The 19,428-nt window shown below is 46.5% G+C and overlaps 1 protein-coding gene across 1 annotated transcript; it reads left to right on the plus strand.

Moving 5' to 3' along the window:
• The first annotated feature begins 1,560 nt into the window (after positions 1 to 1,560).
• Positions 1,561 to 19,397, plus strand: PTPN22 (protein tyrosine phosphatase non-receptor type 22). Its single transcript, XM_032203319.1, has 21 exons — positions 1,561 to 1,647; positions 5,515 to 5,623; positions 6,441 to 6,517; positions 7,408 to 7,503; positions 7,908 to 7,946; positions 8,419 to 8,490; positions 8,578 to 8,637; positions 9,048 to 9,190; positions 9,667 to 9,733; positions 10,603 to 10,680; positions 11,257 to 11,349; positions 12,619 to 12,695; positions 13,545 to 14,269; positions 15,182 to 15,265; positions 15,413 to 15,543; positions 16,073 to 16,100; positions 16,510 to 16,590; positions 16,909 to 17,012; positions 17,660 to 17,690; positions 18,416 to 18,493; positions 19,333 to 19,397. Exons 1-21 carry the CDS (start codon positions 1,561 to 1,563, stop codon positions 19,395 to 19,397), a joined length of 2,325 nt encoding a protein of 774 aa, XP_032059210.1.
• Positions 19,398 to 19,428: the final 31 nt, after the last annotated feature.

Here is a 19,428-nt window from a genome sequence, read left to right on the forward strand (position 1 = left end):
TTGCTTTAAAACGTTTCCATAAACAGATCTAATTACTGATTATAACTAAACTTGGTACAGCTAGTCTGAAGTTTCTCTACAAAATGTGAGATATTGAAAAGATTAAGGTTGTGATAACTTTTTTTTTTTTTTTTTTTTTTTTTGAGGTGGTTGTTTTCAATTTATTTTCATTTCATTTAGTTTTCCCCACCTATGCAAGTAGAGAAAATGGATGGCCTCAGAGAAGTTTGTATCTACTTCCCACTTCTAAATCATTTCCAATTTGTCCTGTAGGGTTTTTTTAGAGTACCAGTAAGTATCACTGACAGTAGGTGAGGTGAATTAGCAATTGTAATTTAGCAGTTTCCCAGGTACCACTTTGCATCTTGTGCTGCTGAAGCACCATTGCATTTCTGAACATGCCGGAGCTCTTTGCATTGGAGTTGCTGTCGGTACCAGAGCTGGGCTGCCACTACGCCCTGTGCACAGGCAGGAGCAGCGCCAGGAGGTGCTGGAGCCAGCTGCTCTTTTTAAGTAACTTTCCTCTTCCTTCGTTGCCTGTTTCTGTATCTATTTTTCCTCAATAGGGAGAGAAATACTCAATCTAATTACTTGGTATCCAATGCTTGTTCTTCCCATGAAAGGAGCACAAATCTCAGCGCTGGACTCTGAACCAGCACATGGAATGCTATTCACCAAGTGTGCCGAAGTTAAGTGATGGGGGTACCTGAAGCAGGTTTTCCATCTGAATCTGTCCGTTTTGCTTCCTGGTTCCTGATCTCTTTGCTCTGTGTACCTGACAGTTATTGTCTGAATCCAGGTGACAAGAGGGAATGTGTAAGCATGTTCCAGTGCCGTTGGGCCTCATGGAGCAAGCAAGCAGTGGTTCACTTCTGGCTGCTAATGCAAAAGGACCAGAAAGATGAATTTGACGCTATTTTTCTTATGCCAAATTTGGGCAGTTTTACAAAGTCTGATGTTTTACTCACACAGCTGTAAAGCAGCCTTATTTAAAGCTTTTGTAAAAATGATTAGATGATCCTGGATCAATATTCTGCAGCTGAGCTGATCCCAGGAAAGCAGGCTACAGCCTGGGCATGAGGAAAACTGTCCATTTGCACCAACGCAGGACGAGGAAGGCTTGTGACCTGGAGCATGCTACACCTTGGACAACTATCTTGGCAAAGATGATCTGATCCCGTTGGCTGCTCGTGAGACTCCAGGGGATTCTCATCAGCCTGAGGGGTCGGGTGTCAGGGTACCAGGCACCAGTCTCTGACTTCCGACCCTCTCTGACACACGGTGAGCACAGAGGCTCTGACTCCAGGGCTCAGCCTCTCCATGAGGCACACGTGGAGCATGTGTGGTTTTAAAAGGAGGTGCTAAGGCCCAGGGCTGTGTGTTTTGTTTTGTTATTTGGCCACGATATCTGTTACGTACTAATTTCCTTTAAGACTTGTGATGAAGTCAGTAAACCACAGCCTGCAGCGAGAGCTCTCCGGGCTGGTGCTTTCCGCTATGACATGCACTTGACATGTCCGTTCCCGGGTTCGGCAGGCCAGTCTCGCTCTCTCTTGCAACATGGACCAAAGGGAAATTCTGCTGCAAAATCTGGAAAGGACCCAAAGCAAGAAGCTCGACCAAGAAGCATTTGTAGAGGAGTTTTTGGTAAGTTTGCTTAAGGCAGAGTTCTGTGTTTCAATTGATTTTAAAGGGAACTGCTCGGTTGCCTCTCCCCAAACAGGGACATAATTTGCATGTGATTATTAGATTTTCTATAAATTTTGCAGCAGAAAGAGATGCAGGAGCTAACTAGAGTGAAAATAAAAAGGCGTAAAGGTAGAAGAGTGATTTAATGGTTTGCATTCAAAGTAAAACTTTTTTTTTTTTTTTTTAAATAATTAACCAAGTGCTTCCTGTTTTCTCCTTAGCAAATACATTTGTTAAGATATGGTTTCACTTTGCCCTGGTACTAAACGGGGGCATAGTAAGGAACACAGAGACAGAGCTGCTTGCTGCCTCTTCTGCCATTGCCACAGGTTACATCTGTGAGGTGTGTGTTCCTGTTGGGAATCTCGATGTGCTGCCTGAGATATTTTGTTTCTCTTCTTATTTCACTAGAAACCACCCATCCTACCCCCCATGCCACCCTGCAGAGTAAGGAACAGGTGTCCAGATAAATGACCTGAGGGCCTGAGGTGGTTCTGAGTCCCGTGGACATCTGGCACCTTGGCCAAGGCGTGAGGGAGGCAGTGACCTGAGCAGCTGCGTCGGCTGCTTCTGCAGCCTCCAGCGCTGTGCCCGGTTATGTGGAAGGGCTCCAGCAGCCACTTGGAAGGAGTGCCCGTGCTCCTCTGGCTGTCGGTGCTCCTGGCTCTTCCGGGAGATAAATTTCTTCTTTCTGAAAGGCAAAACTAGCAAAAATTGCTGATGGCTCCCACCTTCCCCAGTGTTCTGCAGTGTCTGGTGGAGGTCTGTGCAGTGCCCCAATCTGTAAAGCCTCTGCCAACTTTCGATTTGTTTAAGTGGCAGAGGTGCAGCTTAGATGGCAATCCACAGCCTCCCAGAAAGACCTGATAGCTGGTGACAGCTACTGATGTATTAGCTGGAGGAAGGCTGTTCTAGCAGCCTCTCTGGCATTGATCAGCTTCCGAATACACAGGGAAAGGTAAATCTGAGATGTCTCAAACACCAGAATAAGCACTGCCACCCAGCCACCCCACCAGACAGGGGCTGCATCAGGCAGCGAGCCCTGGGGAAGGCGGGCGTTACTCGGCAGTCCCCATGAGATCCAGCCCTGCTCTGCCACACCAGTGAAGATTTGCACTTCAAACGCTTGGGAAAAGCTTAGCACTCGACTTCCAGGTGTCTGGGTCAGAGGGAAGTGATTAATCTGAGCCTGCAGTAACAGTCTGTTGTTCCATGGAACAAAGTGCTGTCACAAGCTGCTGAATTTCCCCCTTACTGGGGCTGGGGCTGTTCTGTGCCATGTGAGGCAGCAGGGGTGGTGAGCCTGGGTCCACGTGCTAGTTCCAGCAGCCAAGTGTACAGCTAATTTTCTGACAAGAACAACTTGTAGAAGTGGTCAGGGCAACGTTTCCTCTAGGCCTGGGAAGAAATCTTCCCCAAACGGCCTGAGCTACAGGCCGCTTTTGGAAGTGCAAATGCCTTAACAGACAACTGAGACGGCTCGTGTTCCCAGGCTTGGTCAAAATGCTCAATGTTATTTCTCCACCCTACTGTTTCCTCTCTCGTTGTGTGAACAAGAACATGCACATGCAAACTGTGGTGGTGTTACTGTAAATGACAGAGGTTTTTTTTTGTTTGAGTCTCCTTTTTCTGTTCATGCAGTCTCACAGCCAGAGTTTGATCCACGCTGCTCTCACTTGCTTTGTCATATATAGTCATTTCCCAATCATTTTTATCCCAGTTTATGCAGGGGCAGGAGTAAGGAGATTCAGAGCTGTAGCTATGAGAGGACTGGCCCCAGTGCTGAGTGATTCCAGCTCCTTCAATTTGAAGCCTGCCCCTGAAGATGGGGTGGCACTTGAATGAGGAGAGGGAGGACGCAAACAAACACCTGAGGAACCAGCAGGTTGCAGGGATGTGCAGTCTGCAAAAAGCATCCTGCTGCTTGCCAGCTCCCACACCTTCTGCCACACAGTACATGCCCCGTGTTCTCGATTAATAAAGACTGGACATGTGGACTGTCCAAGGCCTCCTGTGCCTTCTTCCTTACTCATTCTGACCTTTTAAAAACTCCAGTTTAATACTAAAAACCAGTGACTGGCTTAGAACTGAACCTATATTTCTGTGCACAGAAATACCGTGGAAATGAGATGCGTGTTGCTGTTTATACCTCTCGTCTGCAGTATCGCGCAGGGGCAGCATGGCTTGATCAAACAAGCAGAGCCATGCAGCCCTTCATCGCCTGACACGGCCTTACGGCAAATATCATTGTTCTGCAGCTTCATGCACGTGGGCACTGCCAGGTGTCACGTCCTGGCGGTCACTCATCCAGAGCAGGCAAGGAGCTCTGCAACTCTCCCACAGCTGCTTACAGCTGCTAATGCCCTGTCTGGCATTAAGGACAGGGGACAGGATCCCCAAAATGGGGTGGGAGCTTTTGGGAGAACTGGAATACAAGCGTGTGTGAGCCCCAGTGCAAAGGTTGCAGGCAGGCTGACCCCTGAGGCGGTGTATGCTGAGCACCCAAAAATCAGTGCCCTGAACTCCCACCACTCCTCATGTGCTGCCGTGTTAGAGCTCACTGCCTCCAACGCCCTGAGACGGTGCTGCCTGCACCATCAGCAGGGCACGGCCATCTCCACAGCACCAATCCATTTGACCACTGAGCTATTTTGGCTCAGCAACCCTGAGACCAGCGTGTTTTTCCTTTGCTGTCTGGGCAGAGCAGCTGAACCACTGTTTCCACTTCCTGTTAAAATTCACGTGGGTGACCACGAAATACGTGCAAGGCACAAGACGTTCCATCACCTTGCAGCTCAGGTGTGCCAATGGTCCCTTCCCTCTGCTTCTCACCCCTGTAGAGCTTTCCTTTGTAAAGGCGTGGGGTGCTGAGGGTTTTCCTTCGTTAGCCCAGTTTTCTGGACTGCAACAACAACGTCTGAGAGAAGGTCTGTAGTGGCATGGCTCCAGGGTGGTGGAAAGTGAGAGACTTGCCCTCTGGAGTGTCTGACCACAGAGATACTAATTAGAGAAATGGCCTTTTGTTTTAAATCAAAACCACCCCTTGTTGGTAAGAAAAGTGGCCAGGTAGACAATAAATTATGAAAGAAAGAATACAGCAGGAATGGTGCTTTCAAAGCCAATGGTTGTTCACAGTGTTTGTTACTTGGGGCTGATGTCAATGAAATAAAATTCTACACTTTACAAGGAAGAATATGCTTGAACACTCCAGGAGTGCAGCAGCTTTACACTGGAAATGAAAGAGACTAGAGATTGTATTTCTGTGGGCCTCTCCTAGGACTCCTCCTCCTTTCTTTCTCATCAGCATATATATTACTGTGCTCTGATTTCTCGTGCCCCTTTTATTGGAGCATTCCTGTTTGCAGCCACAGATAGGAGCATCTTTAGAAAAGTGAGAAAAATCAATTAATTTTTCTGTCCCTTCTGATGTCATTTATTAGAAGTAGTTTAATATTGTTAATCCTCTTATCTGGGTGCCATTTATACTGAGAAAGATTCCCGTGTCTCACCTGCTGCCGAGCGTGATGCTTTATGTGCTATATAAATGCATCATCTCACTTCAGAAGCCTACATGCCTGAGCCTCTTGTGGGCACTGCCTCAGCACACACTTTCCATTCTTCAGAAGTCTGTGCTGAAGCTCTTCGGTGGCTTCTGTCTCTATTCTTGCTTTGAGTACCCTGAGAAAAGCCACTCAGGAAAGAATTAATGGTGCAGATCTTACTTTGTGGTGGTGAGCCTGACCCCTAGAGACCTTCACACATGCTCTCTAGTAGCGTGTTGTATGTAGCACATCTGCTGTAACTTGTTCCATTCTTCTATCACAGAAGCTGAAAAGGCAGTCAACAAAATACAGATCGGATAAAATCTACCCTACAGCAGCATCTGAGCACCCAGAGAACATCAAGAAGAACAGATACAAAGACATCTTACCCTGTAGGTTGGAAATGGCAAATGTTGCTATTCAGCCTTTCTTTTTTTTGCTAGCTTGACTTTGCCCTCTTCCTCCAGTATCTGCCCGCATGGCTGCTTGCTTGTGAACATGTCACTGGCTGTCTCCTGGCTTTGAATTCAGCTGCTCAGATTTAAGGCTTTGTTTCTGACTGTTCCAAAGCATGCTCTGGAAGACTTTGGCATGTATTTCCTAGAGAAAGAAGAATGTCAGTTCAGTAGGAAACACATCCTCTACTGATAATCCTTGCAAGCTTTCTGGGTAGCATTGCAACCAAGACCTTGCAGAGGATGGCTTTGGACAAGGACATCTCCATGGTGTACAAAGCAGGCCAGAGGCAGGAACTGCTGTGGTTTGTCATTGCTTGGTGCTGGAAGCGCCAAAGCAAATTCTGTCCTGGGGTCAGAGCAGACTGTCCCTTCCATCCATTCTAGCTTGAAAAGAAACCTATCCCCACAGATCTCAGTAAGACCAAGTGCAGGGCAATTCTAGGTTTGGCTTGCTCCGTACTAAAGGACAGTCTTGCCCCGTGGTATTGGCAGCAGCTGCAGCTCTTGCCAGCTCTGAAAGAGAGCGTGCTGCTCTGCTGCATGCATGCAGGCAGTGGCAGCTCTGCGCAGGGCTTTTGCCAGTGCTGGAGGAGGCTCTGGCTGCTTGCACAGCTGCTGGTCGGCTCTGGAGAAGAGCTCTCTGATGCGTGTGCTCCCCCAAGGCACCTCATGCTGCAGCTTGAGGGGCCCAACTGCCAAGAGGGATTAACACTAACTGTTGCTGCTGCTTCTCCTGCTTTTGTGCCTGCAGTTGACCACAGCAGAGTGGAGCTGTCCCTGATCACATCGGATGCAGATTCTCATTACATCAATGCCAACTTCATCAAGGTATTGCTTCCTTCATTGTCTTTTGCAGTGCAATGGTGTTTGCAGCAGCTGCTAGAGCTGCCTGGTTGACTTGTGCCAGGAGGAGCAGGCCCTGTGCCTGCGGCAGTTTCTGTGCTGGGCATGAGGACAGCTGAGCTACAGAAGCCGCCCGCCGTCAGCAAGCCCCTCAGAACCCCTCTTGTAGTACAGAGGCACCAGCCGGCAGGGCAGGGGTCACGCGTGTGCTGGGACTGGGGGTGGAACAGTTTGTGGCTTGCAGCCCCCGCTTCCTGCCTCTGCTGGGCGATGGTGCAAAATTGCCCGTGGCCAGAGCCTGAAACCAGCAGGCGGGCAGGAAGCCCTGCACGGCAGCACCGCTGAGACGCGCTGCAGCGGCGAGCAGCAGGGCAGGTCACTGCGGACTCAGCGGCCCTTCAGGAGCTCCATGGAGCTGGGACTCGCTGCGCCAAGAGCCCTTCTCTGATAGATGGAAGGTTTCCTTCGCTCTCCACTGCTGTGAGGGCTCTGCGCAGCGTGTCTGCAGGTGGACAGACCTTCACAGGGGATCACGGTTCTCTGGCCAGCGGCCACAGGAGCGCCAGGCTGCACTCTGCCGTCGGGCAGTACCTATAGGCTCTCCCAAACACACTGCGAGGCACGGGGGGCCCCGGGAGCAGATCTCGCCCCAAGCCCAGTTCCCTGGCCTTGGCTTTGCCTTTGAGAAGTTTTCACACCTTGGTTTCTAGTTACTAAATTTAATTCAGGTGCCTAAAATTTGACTACATAAAAGCCCTCCTAAGTCCTTATTGGGCTCATTGGGTAGAAGTAGTATTCAGAAAGAGGGATGATTTTTATTTCCTTTGGGGAACTATGCAAAAATGACTTCATATCTGATCTGAATGCTGTTTTAGGGCGTCTATGGGCCAAGAGCATACATTGCAACCCAGGGTCCTCTCTCCACTACTGTCATTGACTTCTGGAGGATGATCTGGGAGTATGAAGTCCTGGTAAGGTGCAGATTTGTACATCTTGTTGTTGCTTGTTTTGTTTTAGTAAATAAAAGCTGTCTGTAAAACCAGCTAGGACTCAGTTGTGGCTAAAGAGGCAGCAGTAGTATCTGGGTGGTACTCAGATTTCTGTGTGACCTGCATCCTTCCTGTGAGCCTTTCCCTCACACACGCTGAGACCGTTGCTTGTGACTCTGCTTTTGGGCTCCAAGGGGGAAGGTCCTCGCAGCTGGGCTGTGGGTGATGTCCTGGGCTTGATTTGCATAATTCTGTGGGACTTTGGGGAAGACAGTCCAAGTAACTTCCTCATTGCTGATAAGTATCACGAAATGATCAGTTTGATTTTTCTTCCTGGAACAGAATCTTGCCTCCAGGCTTTTCTAGTGAACCTTGTTTTTTTGCAGATCGTGATCATGGCTTGTATGGAGTTTGAAATGGGAAAGGTGAGTAACATAGCAGAGATCGCCCTGCTATGACAGTGACAGGACAGGGCAGAGAGATGCAGATTTTTATAAAATCTCGTTAGGGACAGTGAGTTTCCATTTGATACAGACTGTTTCTTGAGTCTCCTGCAGCAAATTCTTAAGCCATTTCTGGTAGTGGAACTGGCCTCTTTGGCAGGGGAGAACAAGCCAGACACAAACACCCCAGCACCCGTCGTCCCCCCCCCTTGCCATAAAGCCCGGTGTGAAGCTGCACCCAGAGACGTGGTGCTGGCAGCCGGGAACAAGCACGGGTCAGCTGTGGGTGAGAGCATCATGGCCCTGGTCCTGTCCCGATGACTCGAGGGAAGGGAAGGGTAGAGACTGGTCAGCAGCAAGAGCTGGGCCTCCTGGCATGAGATTTTCTGGGCAAAGACAGGAGATGCTGCAGACAGGCAGCAGGAAATAACCCGACATCTGCTTCTTGCAACAGAAAAAATGTGAGCGGTACTGGGCAGACCTGGGTGAGTCCTCCCTGCGGTGTGGGCCCTTCTCCATTGCCTGTGTGAGTATAGCTGCCATTAGCACCTCATCACGTGCACTGGAAACTTGTCATCTGCAGAAAGCATGACCCTAATTTATTGTTCTGCAGGAAGCTGAAGAAAAGAAAAATGAATATGTGATCAGGACTCTAAAAGTGACCCTGAATGAAGTAAGTAGGAAAGGCGGAGGCAGGAAAATAATCTTGGTTAGGTTTGTTATATCAATATTAAAATATGGTGCATTTTGGAGAAAGTTTTACACTCCTCAGAATGCTATTTTGGATTCAGAAGCAGCTGAAGGAATTAAGAAAGTAAAAAAATAATTAAAGTTCAGTTTCTGAAGCTGTTTATTAGTTGTGGCTAATTAGATTCTGGGTAAGCGAGGTTAACTGGTAATATCAAGCACATCATAAAGTGGCCAGGTGTCCTTTGCAGCATGAACAGCCACAAAGTGCAGCGCTAACCTGCAGCCTTTGCCTGCCAGCACAGCAGGAATTAGAGATGGCTGTGGCACATCAGCTTGCTCTTGCTGCGCTGACAGTTAATTCAGTCTCCTGTCAGCACTTTTCTCCTCTTGCAGGAAATCCGCACTGTCCACCAATTCCACTATCAAAACTGGCCAGACCATGATGTTCCCTCTTCCATCAACCCCATTCTGGAGCTCATCTGTGAGGTTCGCTGCTACCAGCCAGACGACAGCATTCCCATCTGCATCCATTGCAGGTAGGTGAGCGCTCCCGGCTCCTCCCTGCCTTCCTGCTTGCTGAGCGCCCGTGGGTGTGGGTGGCACAGCCCGTGCAGGACTGGAGTCTCCATCCTCTCCTAGGAAGTCCTAAGGACAAACGTGTCCTCTGAGCCACTGGTATGGCTGGAGAGCAGGAGAGGAGATAGGTGACAGCAGGCCAGTGATAGCAGCTACAGCTGAGACCAAGAACACTGTGCACTCCTGGTCACCACAGGAGGAGGATGTGGGAGGCCGAGGAGTTGTGCCCTCTTGCCTGCAGCAGAGCTGTTGTCAGGTGGAAGTTTACGTGCAGCCAGGTGGAGCTGCCACCAGGAGCGGGAGGGCCATTGTGTGAGCCTGCACTGTCCAAGGTGTGGGATGCAAGGCTGTGGGGTTTTTGAAATATTCTTGCTGGAGAATGCAGTGTGCCCACCGCTACCCTCTACTAGCAACCCTGCTGTGACTCTCATTGCAGTGCTGGCTGTGGGAGAACAGGAGTCATCTGTGCAATCGACTACACCCAGAAGCTGCTGAAGGACGGAGTAGGTGTCAGTCCCACCGCACATGCTCAAACGGCGCGTGTGTAGCACAGTGCGATTCCCTGACTCTCTCCCTCGCCTTCTTCCTCCCCTTCCTCCCAGCTCTACCTCTCTCTGACTGCGCGCAGGTGTATTTCAGATAATAACTGTGAATGAAAACTCCCTGTAGCCCAACTGGCCAAACTGCTGATACCTGACAGCCTGTTTGTGTTGCTCCTCTGCTCAGGCTCTGCACCACCCGTGTGCTGCCTGCTGTTGGTGCTGCACTCCCTCCCTCTGCATCCCGGTGTAAATAGCCCTGATGCAGCCTGGGCTGTGCAAACAGGCTGAAGACCTCCCTGCTCTCTCTCCTCCCTGTCTTGGTCTAAAGATCACTGGGCTAACCCTGGTGCTGGCCTTCTGTCTTCAATACAAGGTTACTGCCTATATTTGTCTCTCCACAATTTAGTATCAGAAATCCAGGGTTTTCAAGTTAACACCTTGCTTTCTTCTGACTCTTCATTAAAAATGTATGTTTGTATGCTTTAACAGTAAGTAATCCCTGGCCTTGTGCCAGATTGCTGAGATTCTGTAAAGTGGTTATTTCCTTTATCACAGTAATCCTGAATCCCCTGATCCATCAAATCAGTATCTTGTCCTTCATGATATTCCAAGCTGTTACCAATGTTATAAAAAAGGGTATTTTCTTGGAGTGCAAGGCAGGAGGGAGGAGGCAAGACAGTTCTTAAAGGTGGCTTGATAAGCAGGTCCTTTGTTAAAGACTCTTGCAGTAGCAGGTCTGAATTTGGGACACTCTTCTAAACTGCACCACAACGTGGAAGCTCCTTGGAATAACCTGCCTTTAATTTTTCATCTCTTCCATTTCTTGCAAGATTGTTCCAGTGAACTTCAGTATTTTTAGTCTGATCCAGGAGATGCGCACACAAAGGCCTTCAATAGTGCAGACCAAGGTACGCTCAGGAAATTTTAACAACTGGCATTGTTAATATTTCTGTTAATACTTCTTAACGTTCGGTACTGTTAACTCAGTACTGAAAACTCAACAGTTCCTCAGAAGGGCTTGCAGTAAGGAAGAAAAAAATGGTTGCACTGCTGGGAACTAGGCATGTAGATGTTCTGTAAGGTCCCTTTTCTGAGCAGAAGTATCATTTTGCAGAAATTAATTTCTGACTATTTCCTTGTAGACAGCAGGAATAGCTTAGTGCTTGCAGACTCATTTATTGAATGCTCATGCTGTGAAACAAGTGTCTATCCAGGAAATAAAGCAAGAACTCCTCTCGGCTGAGACAGAATGAAGAGGAAGCTTAGTGCAGAACAGTGTTGTTTGTGTAGCTGACAACAAAACAAATACTTCAGTCTCAACCCTTTGGAAACTACAGCTTCTACTTCTGATAACTTGTCCTACCAACAGACCGCAAAGTCGCAGCTTCTATAAGGGGGCTGATGTTTGATTTGCGTAATAGATGGCCATTTACAAGCAGTGTGAGTGCTGGCTCTCATGTCTGTTTTATTTCTCCGTGATGCAGGAGCAGTACAAACTGGTCTATGATGCTGTTATTGAACTCTTCAAAAGGCAGATTAAAGCACTTGATGCCCAGGAAGATTCTGCTGCTTCACAGGTAAAGGTCACCAGGACAAACATACTGCCTCTTGCAGGCTCAGGCACGCCAGCTCTAACCTAGATTCCTACTGCAGAGGTTTCCTCTGTAGACCTGGAATGAATCACCTTTTTGCCCTATTTATTCATAATTGCATTGTAACAGAAGCCTCCAATTTGTGGAGGTGCTTGTGTGGCCCTAAGTATCTTTCCTGCTATTTCATTTATACAAATGCATTAACTCATTTCTATATACTCTGCAAGGAAGTGTATTAAAGTTACAGAGACAGGGCCCCAGCCCGAACTGAGACTCTTTTCAAGTTAACCATGAGAATCCATCTGTTTCCTTGATCACACAACACTTACCACAAGAGTTGGCCTCAAGTGAGAGCTAAACTTTCTTCTGTCTCAAAACCATCATTAATGTAATGAGTGAATGGAATATTTTCAACCTTCTCCAGCAGTGGCTGATTTTCACATGGATGTGCTCTTGAAACTTGATTTCACGGAGTGCTTGCAAGCAACAGAGTGAGATAATTAGCATCACAGACTGTCTGTGGGGGAGAGTGGGCTAAAACATCTTGTAAAAACCCATGTCAAAGTCTTTCAAATCTCACACACCTTTGAGGAAGAACAACATGTTCCTGGTATACAGTTACATTAACAGGAACATCTGAAACATCCACAGCTTTGGATCCTGCAATGGGACTCTGCCTCAGTTTTGCCATAGTACTCACTAGAGATCAGTGAGAAAATAGCTGGAAAGTGCCTTCTGTATGTGTTGTGGATAGTTTGTAAGCAAAGGAGATGCAAGACTAGAATGACACAAAATGCAGAAAACGGTTCAAATCCGGATGTGGTTTTGTAGCTCCTGGCCAACCCCTTGCTAAACCTCACTGCCCTTTGAAAGCACCTCGCAGAGCATGGGGGATGGTCGTGCACCAAAGTGTCACAAATGAAACCAGTGACTGCACAGCCATGCTGAATGTCTGAGCGGGGTCCTGAAGTCAGAGCTCTCTTAGGCTGTTTTGCAGGTGTTTGGCACGGCTGGACTCTCATTTGGCCCTTAGTAATCTTATTTCAGAAAGGTGTGAACAGAAAGAGCAGTTCAGGAGGACCTATCCTCAGTTTTCAGCTCCAAACTGGTGTTTTCAAGTTGGTGTTTGTCATTCCCAAACTCCATTAATAATTAAAAGTAGTTGTCAGGAATTCCATCTCCTGGAATATCATGTTTGTGTTCTTTGCATTCTTCTTCCTTACTCTGTTGTTTACTGACCTTTTCTTTCACTAGATTCAAACCAGGCATCCTGTACCCAAGCCACTTCTGCCTTCAGTTGAAGATATTTGTACTCTGAGTTTACTAACCTGGTAAGGTCACAGCACAAGTATCCCGTAGGCTAGTATTTTCAATCACCCATGTTATTTCAGGAATACATGAAATGTGTATTTTGTGACACAGTTCTGTTTAAAGCTGGCATTTCAATTGTCAGCAATCTCTGCAGCCTCCCTTGAGTCCCACTTTTTCTCTCTCATTTGTCCCTAATGTAATTCCTGCTCTTCTTACTGATGTGTCTCTGAGACTGAATCTTAACCTCTTCCCTGCATGCCAATACCTGTCCCTCTCTTTTGCCCTTCTGTCTGTTTCAAGTTGTACTTAGAGTGTTTCATATACAAACTTAAAACACATCCAGGGCAGCATAAAAAAAAAAAGGCTAATGAATGTGGAGATGAAACACCCCCGTGCTGGTTCATCTCTGTGCTCTACCTGGAGCCATGCACCCTGCAGGGTGTTCCTAGCGGGTGCCCATCCTTCCCCTGCATTTGCCACACAAGAGCCTCCTGCCTAGCTGTGGGGAGCCTGAGGAGCCCATCTTCCAGACTACAGGCAGCTTCAAAGGGTGGTGAGATCCTTCTGTGGACGTGTTTTGGTTTTCATGTGTGCACTTTCTGTAAATAATTTTATTTTTGAAGATAGTCTGCACTGAGCCATTTACCTGTGTAAAGGGGCTTCCTCCGTTCACCATCTAATGGTGTCCAAATAGGGCACCAGGGTGTATAGTCCTTTACCATGTTCATTGCTTGAGACTAAACCAGGCTCTGTGATCCTGGGGAATGTACCTGTTCTTAGGGACAATGTTGTGGGACCTTGTTAGTAGGCTAACTGAAATTCCTGAGCACTTGATGTCTCTGACTTCACGCTGCTGTGCTTTATTGCAGCTCAGGGCAAGAGGACCAGAATGTGCATCAACATTTTTCTCCAGTGGTACAAAACGAAGCATCGCTGGCGTCCTTGTCTGCCAAGGGAGAGCATGGCAGCTCTGGGGGTAGAGTCCCTCCCATCAGACCAGCCATCTCCTTTGGCACTCTGAACTTCAGCAACAGCAGGAATGCAGCTGCTGCCGAGATGTGGGGCACAAGGGAAGCTCTCCAGAAACACCACAGTTTGGAGTTCAGCAGCAGGTCCTCTGGGCAGCTGCTTGTGGACCTGGAGCCGCAGAGAGCAGGCAAGAAAGGGGCTCATGGCAAAGCACCTCTGACACGGACCACATCGACCCCCTTTGTGCTGGAGCAGCAGGGAGAAACCTGGGCTTGCGATGGAGGCGATGTGGAGCCCATTTCCAGTTCTCAGTCACCAAATGCCTCTTACTCAAGCTTCCAGGAGAAGCAGCAGGACAGATATTCCCCTGTTGAGCTGAACCACTCAAGCCGAGTAGCGGAAGCCCCCCCAGGCCACAGGAACTGTGGGCAATGTCCTTACCATTTCTTCTGCTCGGCGGAGGACCCCTACTTCTCTTCGCTCTCCCCAGAGGACCCGCCATCCCCAGTGCTGGCAGCGGGGCAGGACACACAAGGCCCTCCTTGCATGGTGGCCAGCTCCCCACCGCCCAGGCCTGCATCCCCCCACATTCACCACCCCAGTGCCGGGAGGACGTCCCCGCTGAGTGAGTGCTGCTGGAGCTGCTGGCTCCTGCGGGCGTCGGGAGCTGGCAGGGGTGGCGAGCGCAGTCCTTTGGCATCCAGCAGGGCCCTGGCTGCCCTTCAGCCACCTGCTGGGGACCAGCTGGGGAGGGCCTCACACAGTTTCATCCCACCTTACATATTTCCCATAAAAACAGATGATGCTTTTAGAACAGCAGGATTCTGGGGTTCACGTTATACTGCTGTGTCACCTTGGTACAGCTCTCATGGAGAGGCAAGGACCGATGCTAACCAATTCTTAGAGCAGGGCAATCTGAGCAGAAAGCTCCCAGAAGTGGTTTTCTTTGAGGAACCAAGGCCAAAAACCACTCCTTTCTGACAAGAGCCATGCAGGGGGATGTTGGCATCCCCTCGAGACTGAGAGAACCACAACTTCAGTGTTAGTGTCTGCCTAGATCTGTCACCTTAAAATCACCTTCCCAGTTTGGGTCTGGTCTGGTCAGACATTTTGCTGTCTGCACCTTTGGCACTGCTCAGCTCTGTCCTGCTCAGGCCCATCAGGATGCGGTGTCATGAATGTTCTGGTTACCTAGATGCTACAGACTTTGGGAATGTCACAGGAGATGCAGTACAAGCCAAGCAGCAGTGATACGACCAGCTGAGGGATTGTCTGTGTGCTGGGGTACGCGGGTAATCTTCCCCTGTGCAATAGGGGGTTCTTGTTAATGCTGCTGGGAGTGTGTGCCTGGGGCATGTACCCAGCAGCAGTTGGTGCTGAGGACTGGCTGGATTTTAGGTACAGTTTACTTATGTTTACCATAATCTCTGGTGTGCAGCTGGGTTGGAGCAGTCGGTTCTCAGTGTCTTTGCAGAGGTCTGTAGTTCTCCTGTTGTATTGTGCCATGCAGGTAACCTGACCACATCTCCTCAGTTAGACATCCTGCCCCTGCCAGATGATGATGATCCTCCACCCCTGCCTGAGCGAACCCCGGAGTCCTTCATTGTGGCTAGTGAATCAGGTAAGTGCATTTAACAGAGCAGTGACTGACACCTGCTACGAGGACCCCACCCTTCTCACCTTTCTGTGGGATCACAGCACATGGCAGTGCCTTTGCTCTGGCTGCCTGGGATGAGAAATGACCTCTCTTGTGCTTAATTGTTTCTAGGAGAATTTCCCCTAGCCACTTCTGATTTTCAGCTTCCAGCCAGAAATAAAAATATTGGAACCTCTTTGGAGTGGAGTGGTGAGTCTCACTCAGATGTGTTTAACGACACTGTGAGACTGAGACCATGTAAGGTAAATAAGGGACTTCTTATCTCTTCTCATCCTACTAATTTCCTTATCATGTTCCCATCTGTGAGAAAGACCCTAGTTGTCTATTTTCTCCATAAATTATTTCAGGGTCCAGGACTGGAAGGAAGATATGGTCTCAGTAAGGTTCCTCCTTATAAACATTAGTTTGCTCCAAACTTTATTTCTTTTGTGCTAAATCCCATACAAGGTAGTACAAATATCATCCCTATTTTAAAGAAAGATAATGAAGACGGGAAGTTAGTGGTCCACTGAGGTTCACAACACCCTGTGGGACAGACAGGAGCAAAACAAAAGTTAGGCATCTTTTGATCATCCCATAGGTGACTTACGGCTTTGTAAAGTGAAACAATAAGGTGTAAGTCTGTTTTCCATTACATGAGCATGGAGGTGTGTGGGGGAGGGTGTTTGCATGTAACATCATTTCCTCATCCTCTAAGGCTTCCTTGAGTGCAAGACAACCACATTTAGTTACGTGGAATTTCAAATACTTTCCTTGTTTTTTTGTTTCCAGAGTATGAAGCTTCGGAGCTCACGATCAGGTAAAGGTTTGATGTTGAGATAAACTTTCTTTAACATCAGGTCTGCTTTTAACCAAACTTGCTTTAATTTTTCCAGATTTAATGAATGTCTCTAAGATCTTTGCTCAGTCCAACAGAAATCTTGTGTTGCTAAATACTTCTGCAACTACATAGTTATAAACAGTTTTGCAACCAAATGCACTGGTAGTTTTATGTTTCCTAACCGTCCACTGCACCACTCTGTACATGGATACCTTTATGATAATTTTCCCTGCTATCTCCTCAGGCTAAGGTTTGTCACATCCTTTTACTGTGTGTTGTTTCCTTTGAGACAATGGAGATGTGCAGGTTAGAGAGCTGTGGCCCTCTTGGTGAACAGATATATGTTTTTAAAGGCAGTTATCCAAACCTTCTGTCTTTGCTTTCTCAGAGACAAACCGGGATCGCTCTAACTCTCCTCCCCCGCTTCCTGAAAGAACCCCAGAGTCGTTTGTTCTTGCTGATACAGCAAGTAAGTGACGAGTTATTTTCTCAACACGTAACTGAGATTCTATACTTACACCCAATCCTGTAGATATCTGAGGTGATAGTGGCCAACTTATTCATAATATTACCAATGGACTTAAATGTAGGAGAGTTCAGCAGGCAAGTAAGTAAGTAAGTAAGTCAGGTTCTTTTTTACTAAAAGAAGTAAATGTAACCAGGGAACCTGTTAGAAATTTCTGCAGTTGTTGCATTAGAGGAAACAATAAGCAGCAACAAAGCACTTAGAAAAAAAGCAAGAGGATTCATTAATCACCACTGGAAATGTTCTGATATATGTTCCCAGGTATACAGCCTGCTCCAAGAAACTCTACTAATTCTCCGGGTTTGAGGAGCAATGCTTCTGAAGCATCATCAAAAGAGCCTGTGAAATGCTTTAGGAGAAGCAAGGTAAAAAAATAAATAAAAATAATTTAAAAAAATCACGTAATTGTTAGAGAAAAAGGAGAGGGTGAGAAGAGATCATTCTGGCTATAGCTATTGTTACTTTCTTACTGCTAACCTTCAGAAAATAACATGCTTTGAGACCATTCTCTTCTATTTTGGGCACAGAAACAAGGCTATCAAAAATATTCTGTTGTAGAACTGTAGACAGAACTAGCATGCAGTAGGAACACTGTCAAGCCTGTGTGAATGTTTATGCCTCAGCATTCTCTTCACCCAAGTACTAATTCCTCTTGGAAAAATTTGCTTGAGTGGAGTCTGAATTCCCATGTAGGACAGACTCTGTTCGTCACCATGGCTCTAGTTAATTATGCTCATAAGCAATTGTACTTTGGGATGGTATGGTTGAACAGAAAAGCATTTGAGGAAAACAGCAAGAATAATAAAAACTGGGGGCTTTACTGTTAGTTAGAAAAATGCCAGAGACAATGTGAAAGGCAGAAATCTGAAGTTCTGTCTCAGATGCTAGACACGAAGCTTTTCATGAGATGTGATTTATGTGTATTTATTAGTGAAATACATTTATCATAGTAGCTGCTACAATTGCTTGCTACTTTTTTTTTCAAGAATCTGCTACTTTTTTTTTTTTTCAGAGTTTGAAAATACTGAAAAACGTGAGAAAAAGTAAGTCTTTTAGACTAATGTGCATCTTCCTGATGGCTTTAAGCAAATATATAAAGATATAACTGGAATTTTTCAAGCACCCGAACTTGTCAAATGTGAAACTCCCTGTATATCTGCTTACTTTGGCATAGAACATTTACAACTGCATGTGCTAGTTGAGTGCCACCTGATCTGGACAGTAATAGTGTTTTTAGGAGTAGAGTAATGATGCTGCAGTGCCCTTAGGTTACCTGAGGGGCAGTTCCAGTGTATACAAGTTACAGATTCTTCAGGTCATTCAAACCAGTGGGACAAATACTTTCAAAATGGGGGAAAGAGATGTTGTGGGGAATATGATCAACTTAAGCCCCATCCTGGATTCTGCCCTATGTGGAGCAAAAAGAATGAGTTTCTCATAAAGTTTCCTTTGATCTAAAATTAAATGCTTATCTTGAAAATAGGACTGCTAAAAACTGTTTAAAGCACTTCTGAGCCAACATTTTCCCAGTGGATTGTATTGCAGTAGTACATTCGCTCCCTGCTATGAGCAAATAATATCGTTAAAACTGTGTGGCTTTCAAGCTCTGGCAGTGTGGAAAGTACTTATCTTCATCTTATGCTGAAATAACATCTGGGCCAAGTGTGGTTGTATGTGTGGAAGTATGTGTTTTCCCATGGATGCGTAGAAACCTCGTTTTTCAGGGAATTACGATGGTCACTGTGTCAGTATAATTTTGTATTTCTAGGCATCTGTAGTCCATCTTCACTGACAAAACCATCAGAATCTGCTCCGTCAAACCATCTGAGCTCTTTCCTTAATTTTGGTATGTTTTTATCTTTGCATTTTGGAATAGGAGGTACCCATTTTTTGAAAGTCTAAGTGCAGGTACCAGGCTGCATGTTAACTCTCAAATGAAGTGATACCCCAAAATAGCATGAAACTGTTTCATGCCTACATAATTTGATGTACCGGCATCCTGTCTGTACTTCTAAACACTTTTCATCTGTTATTGCAGCAGTTATTTAACATTCTATCTGTAGAACATGCACAAGAAATACATCTTTGGATTTGTGCAAAACTGTGCTGCCATCTTACTGCAAAATTATAAATAACACTTATTACTTTTTAAACATTTATGGCTTTATTCATGATCTGTTTAAGGAACAGGTAGGGTGGAAAACACAGACCCCGAAACCTGCTCTGAAAAATATTTCCCAGTGTGAGAGAAGCCTTAGCCTTCATGTAGCAGCAGAGACAGCAGAAGACAAATACAAAGCGGTACCATTTCCATTGGGCTGCTGTCTAATGTTGTATAATACGGTGGAGGAGAAACACTGTTTTCCATTTTAAATTCTTTTACTTTAGAGAAGTCTTCTGTCAGACTAGGCATAAAATCTAGTTATATTCTTGATATTCATGTTGTAGTGGGAGTAGGTGTGGATATGTACAATGATAGACTGTATTCGTATAGTTTTGTTGACTTACAACTACAGGCTGTTGCTTCAGGTTGACTGTATCTTAAATTTTGGGAAAGCTGAAATTGCAAGTATTTTCAAATACCATATTATTTTAGGGAATTACATGATCAACATCTATAACATACTGAACTTGCACTATTAAAACAAACAAACAAACAAAAAACAATACACAATTTCTTTCCAGGCTTTGCAAGTCGATTTTCAAAACCGAAAGGACCAAGAAATCCACCACCGGCATGGAATATTTAGATAAATTTTACAGATTTGGTGTTACAGATTC

The sequence above is a fragment of the Aythya fuligula genome, chromosome 25 (genome assembly GCF_009819795.1).
Source record: "Aythya fuligula isolate bAytFul2 chromosome 25, bAytFul2.pri, whole genome shotgun sequence".
NCBI classification, from domain to species: Eukaryota; Metazoa; Chordata; class Aves; order Anseriformes; family Anatidae; genus Aythya; species Aythya fuligula.